At 40.7% G+C, this 17,880-nt stretch overlaps 1 protein-coding gene and 1 long non-coding RNA gene across 3 annotated transcripts in view; one reads left to right on the forward strand and one right to left on the reverse strand.

Annotated features, from left to right (window-relative positions):
* Window positions 1-1,036: 1,036 nt before the first annotated feature.
* On the reverse strand, window positions 1,037-14,692 carry TAF9B (TATA-box binding protein associated factor 9b). 2 transcript variants are annotated; one of them, XM_072626051.1, is made up of 7 exons: window positions 14,529-14,692; window positions 8,187-8,268; window positions 7,687-7,823; window positions 7,462-7,596; window positions 3,478-3,559; window positions 2,374-2,490; window positions 1,037-1,419 (listed from the first exon to the last, which is right to left on the reverse strand). In XM_072626051.1, exons 1-7 carry the CDS (start codon window positions 14,577-14,579, stop codon window positions 1,253-1,255), a joined length of 771 nt encoding a protein of 256 aa, XP_072482152.1. In that variant the 5' UTR covers window positions 14,580-14,692; the 3' UTR covers window positions 1,037-1,252. The 2 variants fall into 2 exon arrangements, with proteins under 2 accessions (XP_072482152.1, XP_072482153.1); XM_072626052.1 differs by lacking the exon at window positions 2,374-2,490 and having other exon boundaries at window positions 14,529-14,637.
* LOC140515374 (uncharacterized) overlaps window positions 14,675-17,880 on the forward strand; it is a 286,278-nt gene continuing 283,072 nt past the window's right edge. The window contains exons 1-2 of the long non-coding RNA XR_011970991.1: window positions 14,675-14,960; window positions 17,582-17,696. This is a non-coding gene — a long non-coding RNA (uncharacterized lncRNA). The remainder of the gene's footprint in view (window positions 14,961-17,581; window positions 17,697-17,880) is intronic.

The following is a 17,880-nucleotide window of genomic DNA, read 5'->3' on the forward strand; positions in this document are numbered from 1 at the left end:
TTTTTCCCCTTTTACTTGCTTTGTAGATAACAAAGAGGCAATACAAAGCAAGAGAATGTGCTTGTACTTTAAGAATTTGATTTCATTCCACATGATGGTATCAATAATGTGGTTTGGAGTAGATTTTCCAGGTGGGTTAATAATCCACCTTGAAGAGAACTGCTCCAGGTGTGGGGGAAGGCAGCTGAAAGGATTATAGCTATCCCACATTTGTCAGTCCTGAGTTCATTATTAATATTATGTCTGAGAACATCTTTAAACTTAATAGAGATGCTATGTGCTCAGAGTTATGTGAGCATCATAACTTGGAAGATAGAATGCCAACAGTAGAAGTTGTATTTATAAACTGTTGAAGCCTACATAAGGTTTGGTGAAATTGCCTTTATGCAAAAGGATAGAATTGAGTGAACTCCATACAAAATGAACTCAGGGATGCATGAGAAGCACAATGTGATTTCCGGGTGATCTTGAAATAATTGAGTATCAGTCATGTGGAATAGTTCCTTAAAAGAGTGATGTGATACTTAAGATCTATTTCAAAGATGTAAGACTGTGTGAAGTGACATTGGTTTATTTTTTAAAAATTAGGTCCTCGATGTAATGCTACAATTTGGGGTTTACAATGAAGTCTGTCTCTTTTGGATCATATGCCAATCTTTTACTCTTTGTCCATATCAAGACCTTGAGCACCATGTTTGGTTTGGGATTCTGTAACTTAATGCAAAAGCTATCAGAAGCCTAAAAAAATGAAGCAAAGGAATTCAGGGAAAAGGCTACTAAGTTGGGAGTGTGTGTGTGTGTGTGTGTGTGTGTGTGTGTGTGTGTGTGTGTGTGTGTATGTGTGTATGTGTATGCTCGCGTGCGTGCGCACACAACTTGATTACTTATCCATATCAATGCAATAAGGATGTTGACCAAAATTTCAAGAGACTGAAATTATATTTAGGACTGACTACATACTACTTTAGCTTTGTAAATGATTCCATATTTAATAGATCTTCTTCCATCTTCCCAACATAATGAAATGATGAATAAATTGATGAATTATAACTTTATTGATTGCATGCAACTTCTAATGAAAAACATTTATGATCCTACTAAAGTTCATCAATCTTAACAGCAGAAAAAGTTTTACAACTACATTACTTTTTACTTAAACACTTATTTGTTTTCTATGAATTTAACATGGTTACATTTACGTTCCAAACTATTTATACTTTAGAAATGCATCGAGGCTGTCAGACAATGACATTTACAAATTGTCATAGTCATCGTCATCTTCATGTTTTCTTTTCAATGCATTTGGTGACTCAACAGGGGCGTTCTGTGATACCACATTGGTAGTGATGAGGATGTTTTTTGGCCCAATCAGAGAAGGGTTAATCAGAACATTCTGCACAGCAGGAGCTGCAGGAACAGCTGGAAAATAAAAAGAGAACACCCAAAACAGGTAATGAGATGCCAAAACAGAACACAGTTAAACATATGAAGAGTAGGATTTCAAGGTAGAAATAAACTTGCCCTTTTTCACTAATTGTTTAAGGACGGGGAGACATGGCCATGGTTTTTGGCAGCATGGAAAGAGTCAGTAGCTAGGGAGAGATTGAAGATTAGAAAAAGAATGGAGATGATAATGGGGTCAATGGATTGAAGAAGATGGGAGGGGATGGTTACTGCAGGGTGACTAGTGAAGGAGAAAAGAGTAGGGGCAGATGCTAGAATTCTGACAAAAGGGATGAAGGGTCTGGGGAGAGCTCATGTTAAGTAGCCTCAGTGTTTTTGGTGAAGTATGAGGTGAGATCCTCAACAAAGAGGAAATGCTGGGAGAGTTGATGATGACAGAATAGACAATGTGCAGAGTGAGATAGCCACTTGGGACCCAGGGAGGAATAGGATGTTTGCCTTATTGCTGGGAGGCCCACTTGAGATTAGACTACAAACCTGTAGTACTTCTGTATGAAATCTCTAACTTACAGAACCCCAGTTGGGGTGGGTGTGGGTGTGGGTGCGATTATTTCCTTTACAATTGGATGCACTAGAGTGCCTTTGAATAGTGAGGCACTTTCTAGCACAATGTTTCAACTTAGTAAAAAGTAGTTAATCTTTCAAGAATCTTTTATGATGTGAAATGTGTGTGTGTCCTTTTGTGAGGTTAGTGACATGTCTGAAGAGTTCTGTGTTTGGACTATACACAGGGAAAATCAAGTGATAGCCACTTCTCAAAGCTTTTGTACATTTGGGGGATTTGTGAGAATTTCAGAACAAATATAGGATGAATTGGACACCTTGCTGCCATTATGTAGGAAATAAATATCTACATGAATACCAAGTGCTTGAATAACTGGGGTATGATGACCCAAACGGATTCATTACCTGGTTTGGCAGCGGCAGACTGGGAGGGTGGTATCTGCACAGTGAACCTTTGACCTGGCACTGACACAGGGGTCCCAACTTTAGTTGAAACAGCAACTGTCTGTGCAGATGGGGTACCTGTAATTAATATTACCGTATTCTATTAGATGAATTAATTCTGGTATCCATAGCAGTTTCTCTTTTCTTACTATCTTCAAAGCACAGGTAACAAGAGACATCTGGGGAAGGGATCATTAGTAGCATTAAAAGATCCCGTAATATTGTTAAGTTTATTAGTTTGTTTTTAGATGGTACAATTTCAGGAGGCCCTGGTATTGAGAACATAAAGTCAATCAGTAGACCTGAGCTAGTTTTATGGATCAGTACTGAGTGTTGTGTTTTAGGAAGGACACAGGTAAGCTGCAGAACCCCCAAAAGAGGCCTACTGGGTCTGGGGAAAGGCCATAGGGTAATCACACTCTTTGAAGGAGAGGTGGAAGGAAGGTACTGGAGATGTGGAGCTTAAGAAGGAAGGTCTAGAGGGAGCATGAGAGCTCAACTTATCTGAAGGCTATTTGGGAACTCTTTGTATGCAGGAAGGATTTCATAAGACTGGTTCTTCTTGGCCCAGTGGGCTGGACTAGGGGCAGTGGGTGCAAGTTGGAAAGAAGTACGCTGATGTTAGAAGAACTTGCTAACAATTAGAGCCTCTGTAAGTAAGGCTGGGGGCCTGCCTTGGGAGAAGAGGGCTCTCTTTCTCTGGGATTCTCCAAGCCAAGAGTGCCAAGGTTCAAGGACCACAGGGGTCCACTATCATAAATAATGCAAAGCTCACCTCCAGCTTCATGAAATAATGACATGTCATTTCCTGTGACATATACTGCTGTCTTTACTAACTGTGTGTGTGTGTGTGTGTGTGTGTGTGTGTGTGTGTGTGTGTGTGTGTGTAAAAATTCCTTTGTAGCTACTAAAAATCATTCTAAGCACATGGGGACTTCTGAATCATCCTGGACTAAAAATAAAATCCAAGCATTAAGAATATTCTTCCAAAATGCTTTATTAGAACTTCTTTGCTTTGTAGTAAAAGCTACCATCCAGAAGAAGCTAGGAGTTCCTCTCTCTTACCCAAAGTAGGAGTGCTTGGTCTGCTGCTAACAGCACCAACACTCAGGCGGGGAACAGTTATCCTGCCAGCTGGAGCAGGCCCCTGGAAAAAAAGAAAAGCCACAATTCTTGATTCTGATTTGACATCTTAAAATTCATCTGGATTGTTGACGGTTTTAAAATCCCAAAATTTACAAAGAAGAAATGTTTTCTTTATAAGCAATCCACAAATCCAACATGGTATGATAAAGATTTACATTAAAAATTATGTTTCCTCTTTCTCTAGCCTTTATTTAATGTTTCTGGTTTAATCTTTTTTCCCCTGACATTCAACTCAAGTTGTCACAAATATCCCAGGAGTATTTTAAAATGACTATTTACAGTTGGTAACTAGCACTTGATCCATTACAGATTCCTTTGATCTAATCCCAACTGAGTCCTTCCTGTTGTAAGTAAATTTTGTTTTGACTCTCATGCTTTGCCTGTTCCGATTTTCTCAAGCCCCCATCACCACCAATGCCCTCAGTCCATCTTCTTTCAGCAGATGACCTTGCATCCTACTTACTGGGAAAAAAAGAAAAATAAATAAACCACACAAAACAAAAACCCATGGCAATCAACATGAACACCTCCTTCTCATCTTTACTGCCTTCCCATCTTCTGACTCCTTCCTGCCTACAAACATGTCCAGGTCTCATCTGAGCCAGTCATACCCATAGGCTGTTAAATATGTAGCTCCTCCTAGACTCCCAGGGAGTAGTCTATATTCATTTCCTTAGTACCTACTCACTTCCCAACCTCTTGAGTGTGGCTTTCCAGCATCACCATTCTAGTGAAACTGCTGTCTTTAAAGTTATCAGTGATCTCTGAACTTCTGAATATGACATCCTTTTCTCAGTCAGCATCTTTCTTGACTTCTTCCAGGATGAGACATGCTATTTACTAACTCTTACACCCTTCAGTGCTCTCTCTTCTCGTGGCTTCTGGGATAGATTTTCTCTTCTGGAGTTCCTTCTACCTGTATGCCCATTTCTTCTCAACCTCCTTTTCTGGTTCAGTAATCATTTCCTATCTCCTAATTGTGGGTATCCTGCAAAAGCTTTGTTCTGGACTTTCTTCTCTATCTACTCATTCTCTCTGGATGATCTCATCAGTTCCTTGTGAAAATGGCTTCCAAATCTATATCCAGAATTACAATTAAGCTTTCTCTTGACTTCAGTCCTACATTGACCACTGCTTGTCTGGCAATCCTCATTCTTACCAGCTAGCAATTTATTAAGCCTACTTACATGCCAGGCACTGTGCTAGTTGCTGGGAATACAAGAACAAAGAATTAAACAATCCCTACTCATAGGGAACATACATTCCAATGGGGGAGACAAGCACATAAATAAATCTATCAGTACAAATAATAAAGGGACTAAGTACCAATATATACAAAGTAATTCAATACAAGGTAGATTGGGAGGGAAGACGCTAGCAGGGGAATCAAGGAAAGGCTTCATGAAGATGGATCTTAAAGAAGAGAGATTTTGAGGCAGAGATAAGGAGGAAGTGCATTCCGGGCAAGTGGGATGGTCAGTGCAAAGGCATGGAGATGAGAGATGGAGCATTATGTGTGATGAACAGAAAGCTGGCTTGCAGAGCGTAGGCAGGAGGAGTATGTCCAATGAGGGTATGAAGGTAGGTTGGGGCCAGGTTGTGTAGGCCTTTAAAGGCTAGATGAGGAGTTTGTATTTTATTCCAGAGGCAACAGGAAATCAAAGGGGAGTCACATGGTCAGATCTATGCTTAAGGAAAATTATTTTGGCAGTGGTATGTAGGATGGACTGAAGTGGTAAGAGACTTGAGGCAAGGAGGCTAATTAATGACTATTGCAATAATCCAGGTGAGGAGTGATGAGGGTCTGACTTAAATTGGCAGCTGTGGGAGGGGAGGAAAGGACCCTATACGAGAGATATGAAGACAGAATGGCAAGATCTGACAACTGATTGGGTACGTAAGGTGAGGGAGAGCACAACGTGTCGAGGACAATGCCAAGATTACAAACCTGAGCCTCTGGTAGGATGGTGTTTAAGGGAAAAGACAATGAGTTCTGTTTCAGACACATTGAGTTTGAGATTTCTCTAGACCATCCACAGCAGACATTTAATGATGCAGGAGCACAGAAGGCAAACCTGGGCTAGTTATGTAGACCTTCAAGTCAACTGCATTAGAGATGAGTAAATCCATGGGCACCTCCAACTTGGCATCAAACTTGGCCATCTCAAACTCAATACATCCAAAATGGAATTAATCCTCTTTCTCCATAAACATACTTCTCCAAATTTCTGCATTCATTTGGAAGGTTCTACCATCCCCCCAGTTACCCCACTTTGTAACTGCATAGCCATTTTTGTTACTCTTTCCTCTCCCTTCATATACCAAAGTTGGTCTGAGTCTTGTTTATTCTGCTTCATTTTTCCACTCAAACTGCTTGCATCACTTGCTTGGATTATTGCAATAGTAGCTTAATTGGTCTTCCTGCTTCCACTTTCTCTCATATCCCATCCATTCTCTATATAGCTGGCAGAATAATCCTAATATACAGCCTTGAACACCTCATAAACCTTCAGTGGCTCCGTATTGTTTCTAGGATACGATACAAATTCTTCCACCTGGCATTTATAGTCCTCTACAATCTCCAACCTACCTTTCTAGCCTTTCCTCCCTTTTCATGTACTTGTATGTTCCAGCCAAACTCAATTACTAGCGTGTTCCCTGAGTCCAACATTCCATCTACTACTTTTCTGAACATGTCCAAACTGTCCCCTATCCCCAGATTCACTCTCACTTCAAGGCTCAGGGCATGCATCCCCTCCTAAGGGAAGAGTTCTGTGATTCCCTCAGGTGTTATTACCCCTCCCTTAAATTATGTGATTTTCTTTTCTATGTACATAACAATCACTTCAGTAGACCTCAAGCTCCCTGAGGGCAAGTTATGTTTCATTTCTGTCTTTTTATCCCTAGTATCTTGCTGGCATGTAGCATATACTTGCTTGCATTTTGCCTCTCCCATTAGATTGTAAGCTTCTTGAGGGCAGGGACTGTCTTGTCTCTTTTTGTAACCCCAGCCTTAGCACAGTAACTGGCACATAGTAGGTGCTTAATAAATGTTTACTGATTGATTGGTAAGCACCTAATGTATCTTTGTGGAATTTAACTGAATCTCCACTTAGATATCGTAGTGCAGTTTCAGTCAGGCTTCTATTTTCATAATGTTGTATTTGCAGGTTGTATTTGCATTTTCATCAGTGAACACCTTAACTGAAAGACATCTCCAATGATGGCACCTCAGCTAGGGAAGGTGGTAGATATCTTGAAGTGATGGTAGTAGGGCCCTTCCTGGAATCAAGATAGGTGGTCTCAAATCCCATCTTTGCTACTCACTAGCCAGCTTTGTGACCTCAGGGTGGAGTTCCTTCCCCTCCATGAGCCTCACTTTCCTAGGACTGAATGATTAGCATGATTTAAAGAAAGCTTAGCAAGCTTTCTTTTAGCTCTTATAATGACTATAGCATAAGGTAGGCCCAGCTCCTGATGTTATGCATCTCAATATAATTCAGTAGGATAGGGATAGTTTCATTAGTCTAGAGTACTCCTCGGTGAGGAAATTCCCTTTACCAACATAGGTTGGCATCTTCTCTGCCACTTTTAGTTCTACGAAAATTGACTAGATTCCTGTGACTTGCTCAGAGTCACATAGCCAGGATGGGTCAGGGATGTGAGTGGAACCCAGGTCTTCAAGAACAAAGTCCTTCCTGACTTTGAAGCCAGCTTACCATCTCCTACATCACACTGCCTCTTTTCAAAAGAATAGCTGGCTAGAAGGAATTTTTAAATACTTTTAAGTACTAATAAGTTATTTTAGCTAATGTCTAGTAATTTTTTTTTTTACTATGGGATAAATGATACTATTCTGGAAAAACTTATTTTCTTTTTAAAAAAGAATCACAAAACACTCACCTTTTTTGGGAAAGGCTTAAGTCTGTAGTTTGGTGCTGTTAAACAGTATCTGTCGGGTGGGAGTCTAAGTCCTGAATATGGCTTAATCAATGGTAAAGGGGTTTGATTTTTTTGTCTTGCAATATCTAATAGAAACTGAGAAAAATAAACCCTAGTTAGTGCTGTGTTCTCTCTCTCCCTCTCTTCCCCCCAGATAAAACAGATGTTTAAATAAAAGTTACTCACATCTCTTGGGGGAGGGGAAGTAAAAGACTGATCGGATCGACACTGGATTGCCAATCGCACATCATCTGCATCAACAGTGGCTTTCTTAGCATGGCTTGAATAAATTTTTGCATCATCCAAAATTGTTGTTACATATCCTTTGAGAATGGAGACAATTTCCTCTTAGACATATGAGAAAGGCTTAGTCTTATTTGGGTTATGTTGTAGAAATATTCTTATTTTTAAAAATTATTAATTTGAGATGTTATGGGTTTTAGAAAAATATATATATGTATACATATATGGAGAGAGAGAGAGAATGTTTGCCTTATACTATCCATTTAAATACTTACCACAATAAAAATAATAACTGCCCTCTCTGAGTTCAGCCCATTTTGTGTACTTTAAGATTAGGTTTATGTGGCTGATGTAGAAAAATACAATTCTATTAGAATTATAGAAGACATTAGTATCAAATTACTTGACTGAATTAGAGAAATTTTGTTTTGTGGGTCACTCACGGAAGGCAAACTCCAGCATCTGATTGATTACTTTTGGCTCATAATCTGTAATTCCCATATCCTTCAGGATTTGTGCCATCACCTGTGGGTTTAAATAAAGTAGTAAGCTATCCTCACCAAAACAGACAGCCTAAAAACTGAACTCTAAAGTTTGGCTAAAAGCAGTCCAAGGTCACAACTGCTGTCACCTGGAAAGCAAATTGTTCCATTTATTTTTAGTTAGTGTCTAGATTTCAGACACATCACTTTTTCTGAATACCTAGTATCTCCAATTCTTATGACTTCCATACGAACTCCCACTCTTTCCCTGTATAAACTCCAAAAGTCACTAGTTTCCTTCTTTGAAATTTCTATATGTAATTTTTTAGTTAAAAAATAAAAAAGGTGGGTGTGAAATTGGAGCTCGAGAACATTTACATAGCCTGTGTGTGAATTTTTTCCCCCCAGGAAGATTGCTTCTGGAGGAGTGGCTATAGCAGTCTGTCATTTTTGGGATGGAGAATGAGGCTGGCATTCTTCCAAAATAAATGTGCAAAGGATATGAACAGGCAGTTTTCAAAAGAAAAAATGCAAGTAGAAGCTTTCTCAGTAAATAAAGGAGTAAAGCAAGGACACCCACTCTGCCCACTAGTATGTGATAATGATTTTAGAAATACCAACAATAGCAATAAGACGAGAAAGAAATTTAAGGCATAAAGATAGGTAAAGAGGAGATAAAACTATCACTATTAGTCAATGACATGATGATTTACTTAGAAAATCCTAGGGAGTCGGCAAAGATATCAGTTGAAACAACAGCTTCAGCAAAGTTGCAGACTACAAAATAAATCCACACACACACAAAAACAGTATTTCTATATAATAATAATGAGTCCCAAAGGCAATAATAGAAATGAAAATCCCATTCAAAATAACTATAAAATGTATAAAACACTTAGAAATCTATCAAAGTACACTAAAAATATTTGAAAAGATTCAAATATAAAGTACTACTTAAAGAAATAAAGAACTTGAATAGCTAGAAGAATATTCAGTGCTCATGACTGGGTCATGCCAATATAACAAGAATGACAATACCAAAGTTAATTTACACTTTTAATGCTATACCAATCAAACTATCAAAGGGATATACTGTAGAACTGAGTCAAAATAAACACATTCTAAAAGATTTAGAATAACAAGGAAAATAACGAAAAGAGGTAGGGATAAAGGGAGAATGGAACTTCCAGATCTCAAATTACATTATTAAGCAGCATTCATCAAAACCATTTGGTATTGGTTGAAAAATAGAGAGCTAGATCAATGGAACAGATTAGACAAGGGAGAATCAGAAACCATGGAACTCAATAATCCAGTTAGTTGGGAAACTAATCCAGTTACTTAGGAAAGAACTTTTTGATTAAAAACTACTGGGAAAGCTGTAAAGCAGACTGGCAGAAACTAGGCTTAGATCAACATTTTATGCCATATTCCACAATAAATTCTAAATGGATATGTGACCTTAATATTAAAAGATAATAGCAAAAAAAAAAAAGATAATAGCATTAAAAATTAGAAGAGAAGCAGATCATATGACATAGGTAAAGAGGAGATAAAACTATATTTGCTCATGACATGGCTTTCTTAGAAAATCCTAAGGAATCAGCAAAGATAATTAGGATAAGAGCTGCATTATTGCAGGTTTCAAAAATGAACCCACAAAAATCAACAGATTTCTATATAATAACAAAACCCAAGTAGCAACAATGTAAATAGGTGGAGAAATATCCACAATGCTCATGCCTGGGCCATGCCAATAAAATAAAAATAACAATACTAGCACTTTTAAAATTGCTACACCAAACAATCAAGGGGCTACTTTATAGAACTCAATCAAATAATAGCAATTCATTTGAAGGAATAAAAAAATATCAAAAGAAATAATTAAAAGAGGTTGGAATAAAGGGAGAATAGCCCTCCCAGACCTCAAAATATAAAAAAAAAGGTTATCAAAACCATTTGGTATTTGTTTTAAAATATGGAATTTTAAAATGTAACCCAATAACCCAGTGTTCAATAAACTAGAAAACATAAATTACTCAGGAAAGAACTCCCTATTTAATAAAAAGCGATGGGAAAACCTAAGAAAGCAGTCTGGCAAAAATTAGGGTTAGATCAACATCTTGTGCCATATTACACAATAAATTCCACATGGAAACATGACCTTAATATTCAAGATCATATTATTATTAGAAGAGAAGCAGATCATTTTTTTTTTTTTTTGCAGCTATGGATAAGAAAGTTTTTTCTTTAGAATTCAAAAACAATCACTTAGACAAAGGAAATATTACAAATACTATTTTATTAAATCAAATACATAAATAATAAAATAAATCCACAACACATGTAAACCCACATCACATTGTTATAACAATGCACTCAATAAGCTTATGGTGAAGAATGGGCTCACACTTAGAGGAGGAGGGAAGAAAACACATGGACTCTGGGTAAACTCACAGCTCTGATCTTCAGGCTTCAATGTCATTGGTTCATGCAGTAACATTTTTTTTTTTTTACACCAACGACTGGGGAAATTTTTTTCCCTCTTCACTATTCTTTCAATTAACCATCACCCACCCTTCAAAGGATTTCCAGGAAATGTTAGCTCTTAATAATAGTAGCAGTTCTCTTTAGCCCAGAGAACTGCCAAACTTATCAAACTGGCTATCCCTCACATATACAGACTAGATCAGCCAATTGGATGTTACACTGTACAATCAGAATGAGGCTTATTAGCAAAACAGTTCAATTTCACTGTTTAAGCCAGCTCACCTGCAGATACCTTAGCAGTTACAACTCCCACCCCCTGTTTTTCCTTCTCAAGCCAGAGGTGGCAGCAAAGAGAAGTAACAAGTCCTTAAGAAAAGGGGTACTTTTCTCCAACTCTATTTGGAGCAGAAGGAAAAAAACCCATCACTGGTATTCTTGGCCAATGAAATCAGTTCTCCCTGACCAATCAATAATTGCTCAGCTGAAGCCTTCTCTCAGCTGACTTCCTCTACCTTTCTGAGCTCCAAACTGAGCAGCTTTTCACCCTACCCCTGCTGTCTTCACTTCTTCTCAGGCTCCTCTTCCTCTGCTGCTGCTGTCTTCTCTGGCCCTTCGCCTGCTGCTCTCTCCCTGTAGTAGTTGGAGTTCAATGGCTCACATGAGAGCATCCTGGCTTTCAGTGATTGACCTTTTACTTAAAAAGTCACAACTCCCCAAATTTCTCCTATCAAATTGAGAGTCCTTTTTCTTTTTTTTAAATAAGTTTTTTTTATTGATGTCTTTTTTACATCACCAAAATTTATCCCTTCCCCTCCCAAAAAGCCATGCCATATGTAACAAATATTTTAAAGACCCCTCTCCCCCATCGGCAAAACTGATCAAGACATCGAAAGTCTAAAATATGTACAATGTACCACATTCACTGACCTACTTCTGCTAAGGGGTGTGTGAAGGTGTCTTTTCATATCTTTTTTGTGGTTATATTTGTTCTTTGTAATTTTGCAACATTATCTTTTGGGTTTTTTTTGCGTGTGTGGTGGTTCCTTCTGTTTACACTGTTGTACTCACTCTGTATAGCGTTTCCTTGGCTCTGCTTACTCTGCTCTGCATCAGTTCATGTAGATCTTTCCCTGCTTTTCTTTTTTCCTGTTTGTCATTTCTTATGGCACAGTAATATTCCATTATATTCTTAGACCATAATTTGTTTAGCCATTCTTCAATCAATGGGCATCTGCTTTGTTTTCGATTCTTTTCCATAACACATGCTGCTATAAATATTTTGGTGTATATGAAGACCTTTTTGTCAATGGCCTCCTTGAGGGTATAAATGTAATAGTAAACAGGAAGGGAAATCTCACTGAAAATATCCATCAAATGCATAAAATATTTGGAGATCCATGTACAAAGCCAACAAAATATTTCTGTATTTTGAATATATGAAAAAAGATTCAAAATCACCCATAGGAGTTATGTAAATCAAAATAATCTTGAGGTTTCATCTCACACTCAGCATACTGGCAAAAGTGAAAAAGCTGGGAAGCTTCAGTGTTGAAGGGGTCAATAAGCATATTAGTGCAATGTGGAGCTGTGAATCAGTGCAACCATTTTGAAAAGCAATTTGCCATTTCTCAAATAAAAGGAGTGAAAGGTACATATTGTACCTCTGACTCAGAGATTCCACGACTACATTTGTACCCCAAGGAGGTACAAATCTGATAAGAAGAAAGTCCTCATGTATACCAATATATTTATAGCAGTACTTTTGCCCACTAATTAGGGATTCTTTAAACGAATTTTGGTACATGAATGTAACAGTATTACTGTACTGTAAGAAGTGAGGAATTTGATTAATCCAGAGAGACAAAGAAAAATGTATAAGATCTAATGCATAGTGAAGCAGGGCCAAAAAATAATTCAAAAATTGAAAAAAATCATAAAACATAAAAATTTTATGTTGCAAAATTACATGGATCAAATATGGTCCTAAAGTAGAAATATAATATTGATAATGTTATTATCAATATTATATTAATAATATGGTTAGTATATTAGTATTAACCATAATAACATAATTAATATAACTCATTTATTCTTAAAGGGCTGTATAGATTCTAGCTAATATTGTACAATAATAATTGGCTAGAATCTATAAAACATTTAAGGTTTACAAAATGCGTTACCTATGTTATTTCATTTTGTCTTCCAACAACATGAGGAGACCCATCCCCCCCTTCCCTGCTTTGCAGAGGTGGGAGGTCCAAGGGTGTGGTACCTTGCATATATTTTCCAGACTTTTCTATGTACTGATCATTTTTGCTGATCTATTTTTCTATTCTTTTTCTTTTTTTCCCCCTTTAAAAATATTATTTGTTATATGAGATGGCTCTCTGGGAGGGGAGAGGAGGGAAAAGGGAGGGGGGGAAGAGGAAAGAGGAGGGTTGCTAGGAGACATTTTGGTTATATAAAAAAGATAGCAATAAAAATTTATTAAAAAAAAAGAAATTCAAATGATCAACCACCATATGACAGAATACTCCAAATTACTAATTAGAGAAATCCAAATCCAAACAACCGAGGTTTAATCTCCCACCCCTCTGATTGGCAAAGATGATAAAGGACCTAAACAGTAAAAAATGTCGCAGGGGCTGTGGAAAGAGGCACAATGATGGTGAAGCAGGCAAAACGAGGATAACAATTTACAGGATGACCTCAGTCATGTAAACGAAAACAACCTGGAAAGATTGAACACCAATCGGTACAGTGAACATGGCGTCTTTCAAGTCTCAGCTAAAATCCCACCTTCTGCAGGAGGCCCTTCTCGATCCTTCTCTACGCTAGCGCCTTCCCTCTGGCCATCGCCTCCCACCTTATCTCCTCTGCAGCCTCTTTTCCATACTGTCTCCCCCTGCTAGAACGCGGGCTGCTTGGGCTGGGTTGGGTTTTTCTGCCTTCCTTTGTATCCGCAGCGCTTAGCGCACAGCGAGCCATTAATCAAGGCAGGCGGACAGACTGACTGCCAGGAGGGACACGTTCATTTTCTTCTTTCTTTGGATTTCTTTCTATATGGTTTCAATAGCTTTTCATTTTGTGATGACATTTAATTTTTTTCCGATCCATGAAAATCCACCTTCTCTCCCTCCCACCTCCTCCCTCCCCCGCCCCCCCGCCCTGTGACAGAGAAAGCAAGGGGGGAAAAATAACAGCCCCGGTGACCCCCACTTATGGTCCAGCAGAACAAATCGCCGCATTGGTGGCATCCATTTTCTGCTTGGTCAATGCGTCGATTTGCTTTGCTGGATTGTAATTATTTGGTGCAAGGGTGGGCTCTATGCGGAGGTGGGCGGGGTGGGGGGGGCAATGGGTAGTGGCGGTGATGCAAAGAGAAAGAGGGCGTCGGACGTTAAAGAAAAAACAACAAAAAACCGATCCCAAAGAGAATCCGACGGCCGAAGGAGCCTCTGCGGGGGCGGCGGGACTGGAGGGTATGGGGCGGGGGGTGGCACAGCTTACAGCCCAGACCGGGCCCCTGGGGAGAGTGGGGGGGGGGGGGGTCGGAGAAGGGTGGGGCGGGCGCTGCAGAAAGGCCTCTGCGACAGAAGCTCAGGAGCCTGAAGGCTACACCGACAGCTGGAGGACTATCCGCAGTGAGAGGGGGGGCGGAGTGGGGGAGATGGGGGGCTGCAGACAAACCCAGCCGAGGGGCCGGGGGCGATGGCCACACAGCTGGGCCTGGCAGCCAGAGGACCCTCGCCCTCCTTTCCCTCTTACCCGCGGGCGCGGAGCCTACCAGCTGCGCGCCTCGCTCGCACCTACCAGAGCATCCTTTGGCCCGCTCTTGGGAGATGCCATCTTAGCCGGCTCCATGGTACTCGACAGCTAGACTTCCGGTGCTGGGCAACGGGAGCTCGGTCTTTATATAGGCCCCGCCCCTGGCTAGTTGGGGTGGGCGGGGAGGAGGCGGGGCCGAGGGGGGAGGCCCGGGGTTCTGTGGCTTCCGCTGGGTGGCAGTGTGGAGGCCGTCGGAAGGGAGGGGGGCCTACCTCAGGGGCGGCGGCGCTTCTGTTCCCCTTTGAAAGCAAAGAGGAGCCCCCAGACTCACTGGGGTCAACCGAGGAGGAGGAGGAGGAGGAGGAGGAGGAGATGGAGATAGAGGAGGAGGAGGAGGAGGAGGAGGAGGAAGTGAATGTGTCACTGGGGGCCCTGCCCGCTCCCCCCCTTCCCGCCCCCCACCAGTCAGACAGTATGGTGCGTACCGGCGGCCCTCGAGCCCGACGGCCCCGGCCCCCCGCCCCAGCTTTCCCGCAGGGGCTTTGGCTGCTCCTTGGGATGGGGTCCCATCCCTCAGCCAGGCCGGGATGGGGGAGGATGCTGGTGGGAAGGGGCAGCCCAGGCCCGGGCTGGGGTGGGGGGATGGGCGGGGTGCGTCTCGGGGGTGGGGGGCGAAGCCTGCCAGCTAGCCACCTTGTGTGCGACAAGGCGTCACAACCAGACTGCCCGCGGAGCTGCTGAAGTCATGGCGCACCTTTCCATAAACGCCATCCTCGCAAGCAAAGTCTATACAAATCTCAGATCGAAAACAGCTGCACCCTCCATGGAGGCGGCCTGATTGGAAATCCTCCACACCTTTTCGGGTACAATGCAGCTTGGCCCTTCTGAATGAAGCATTCTGCTTTCGACGTCGCTTTCCTTCTGAATTTTCTCCTGGTTTTTTAATTTTTTAATCGATATCGCTATATCTTGTTTGACCTACACCCTCATCTTCCATTTTATTTATAGCTTTATAGAGATAGTACAGGGTGTCCCCAAAGTCTTAGTGCCCTTTAAACCTAGTAAAGTTTATGCCTATGTCTGGACTTTGAGGACAGCCACAGTACCTAAGCCAAGCAAACAAGGTAAAAAACAACTCAGAAAATCTAAAAGAATAGGTTTATTAGTTAATATGACTTTTGTTTACCTTAATCACGTATGTAGTGAAGGTATATGGCTTTACATGATATAGTGATAACATAAATACACCCGATGGATCTTTATACAAGGTGTCCCCAAAGTCTTCATACAGAAAAACAACCCCCAAACTGAAAACTGCACCGAGGCATCTGGGACATCCCGTATAATAAGCAGGGAAGCTTGAAATCATTCATCAGTGGTCATACTTTTGCCATTTGTAAGTCTGTTGGATCAAATTTAAGGACAGAGATCTCTTAGCACACTTGTAGATCATTGTCAAAATGGTTAGTAGTCTATGACTTGCAGTCCATCAACACGTTAAGCTCTTTCTATGTTACAGACGTAATTAGACTAAGCACTAGGGTTACGCAGAAAGGCACAAGCCATCCTTGCCTCCAGGGACCTTGCATTCTAATGAGGCAGACCACATATAAACAATCAGGTACATGTGATATGTGGAGAATAGGTGCTTTTCCTAACCGCCCCCCCCCCCCCATCTCTCCTCTCTATTTGGCATTGACCACTTCCTTCCTTAACACACATAAGGCAATGTCAAATGGGTGATGATGTCACAAAAGTTGGAGAATAGTTCTGTCTTCCTTTCTAGCCACTTTGTTCTTGATTTTCTCAATCTTTCACTTGCAAAAGAAGGTGCCAGTGACAAATTGTAGGGATGACAATGGCAAGATGGAGAGGTTTAACTCTGCTTTTGTGTCCTGCAAACTTAAGAAAATGAAGGCCACATGGATGTGGCCGAATGTGTCATTTACTCATCCTGAGTACCATTGTTTTCTCCAGAATAGTTTGGGTGCTAAGAATGAATGAAAGAAAAAGCATTTATTAAGTCTTGCTAGGTGCCAAACACATAAGGGCAGGAGGTACAAAAGCAAGGGGCAGTTCCTGCACTCCAGGTGTTTGTATTCTAACTGGGGAAAACAAGGCACGTAGGAAATCAGTGATGCCAGGGAGAGGTACTTTGGTGTGGAAGTTTGCTGGGATGGTGAGTGAGTTTATGGGGGTGTGGACCCCATCTGAGAATAATGACAAAGTTGATTTAATCGTGGTTCTAGAACTGGGAATGGAGAGGAGAGGAGAGGTGGAGGGGGTGAAGCATGAAATAGTGTTCCAGTAATAAGCAGTTGCTTGCTATACTCTTTAATGATGTAAATGGTAAGACAACTTCCAGTTGTTTTAATTGATCCTTGACACCATTTCTCTGGCTTAAAGGGTTGCTCAGTTTTGTACTGCAGGATTTCTAAGGTGACCAAGAAGCCAGGGTGAGAGTGGTGGAAAAAAAGCCACTATATTGGGAGTCAAAGGCCTTGGATTCACATTTGGCCTCTGATACTTATTAGCTGTGTGACCTTAGGGAAACTGATTCTCTTCTATGGCCCTTAATTTCTTCCATAAAATGAAGGCATAAGACTTGATGGCCTCTGATTTCTTAGCTCTAGTTGTGTAATTCTGTAACTAAAATCTCTAAAGCTCTATCCCCTCTTTGATCCTATGATTCAGTTCAATTAAACATATACTTATTAGGTACCTACTGCAAAGAGTAGTACTGAGCAACAGCCGGCAAGGCAAGAGGCACTGGGTCAAAAGCCAGCCTTATAGTCATTAAGATTTGGGTTCAGGTCATACCTGGGACACTGACTGTGAGGACCTGGACAAATTGTTTAACCTCTTAACCTTTTGCCTTGGGCAACTCCCTAGGATGAAAAGTACAACAGTTGCTTTGGTAGGCTTTTCCTCCTTGGTGAAATTACAAATCCAGACCCCTTTCTCGCCTCCCCCCCCCCCCCCTGCCAAATGTGCATTTGCAACAACAGTCCTATAATGATGTAAGAAAAAATATGAATAAAGCTATTTATTTTAAAAAACCAAACAAGTAATAGTCCTGTTTCATTTTTGTCTCCCAGCTGATCAAATGGTACCGATGGAAGATCTCGCCACTCTCAGAAAAGGAAGAAGGAAGGAAGGCTGAACCTGAGAGGATGCTGGAGGAACTTAAGTAATGAGTCAACCAGCTACTAGGTAAGTGTTTACAGATAACCCACATTCTGAGGCCATCTGCACTATGGTTAACCATTTGCCATGAGTTGACTACTTATGAGAATGGTTGACTTGTTATTTCTACATCTGACACATCGAAAGAAAACCATCACGACCAATTTTGAGATGTTCTGAGGAACTCAAGATACACTTGGCAGCCTATAAA

Source organism: Notamacropus eugenii, chromosome X (genome assembly GCF_028372415.1).
Source record: "Notamacropus eugenii isolate mMacEug1 chromosome X, mMacEug1.pri_v2, whole genome shotgun sequence".
In the NCBI taxonomy this organism is placed as follows: domain Eukaryota; kingdom Metazoa; phylum Chordata; class Mammalia; order Diprotodontia; family Macropodidae; genus Notamacropus; species Notamacropus eugenii.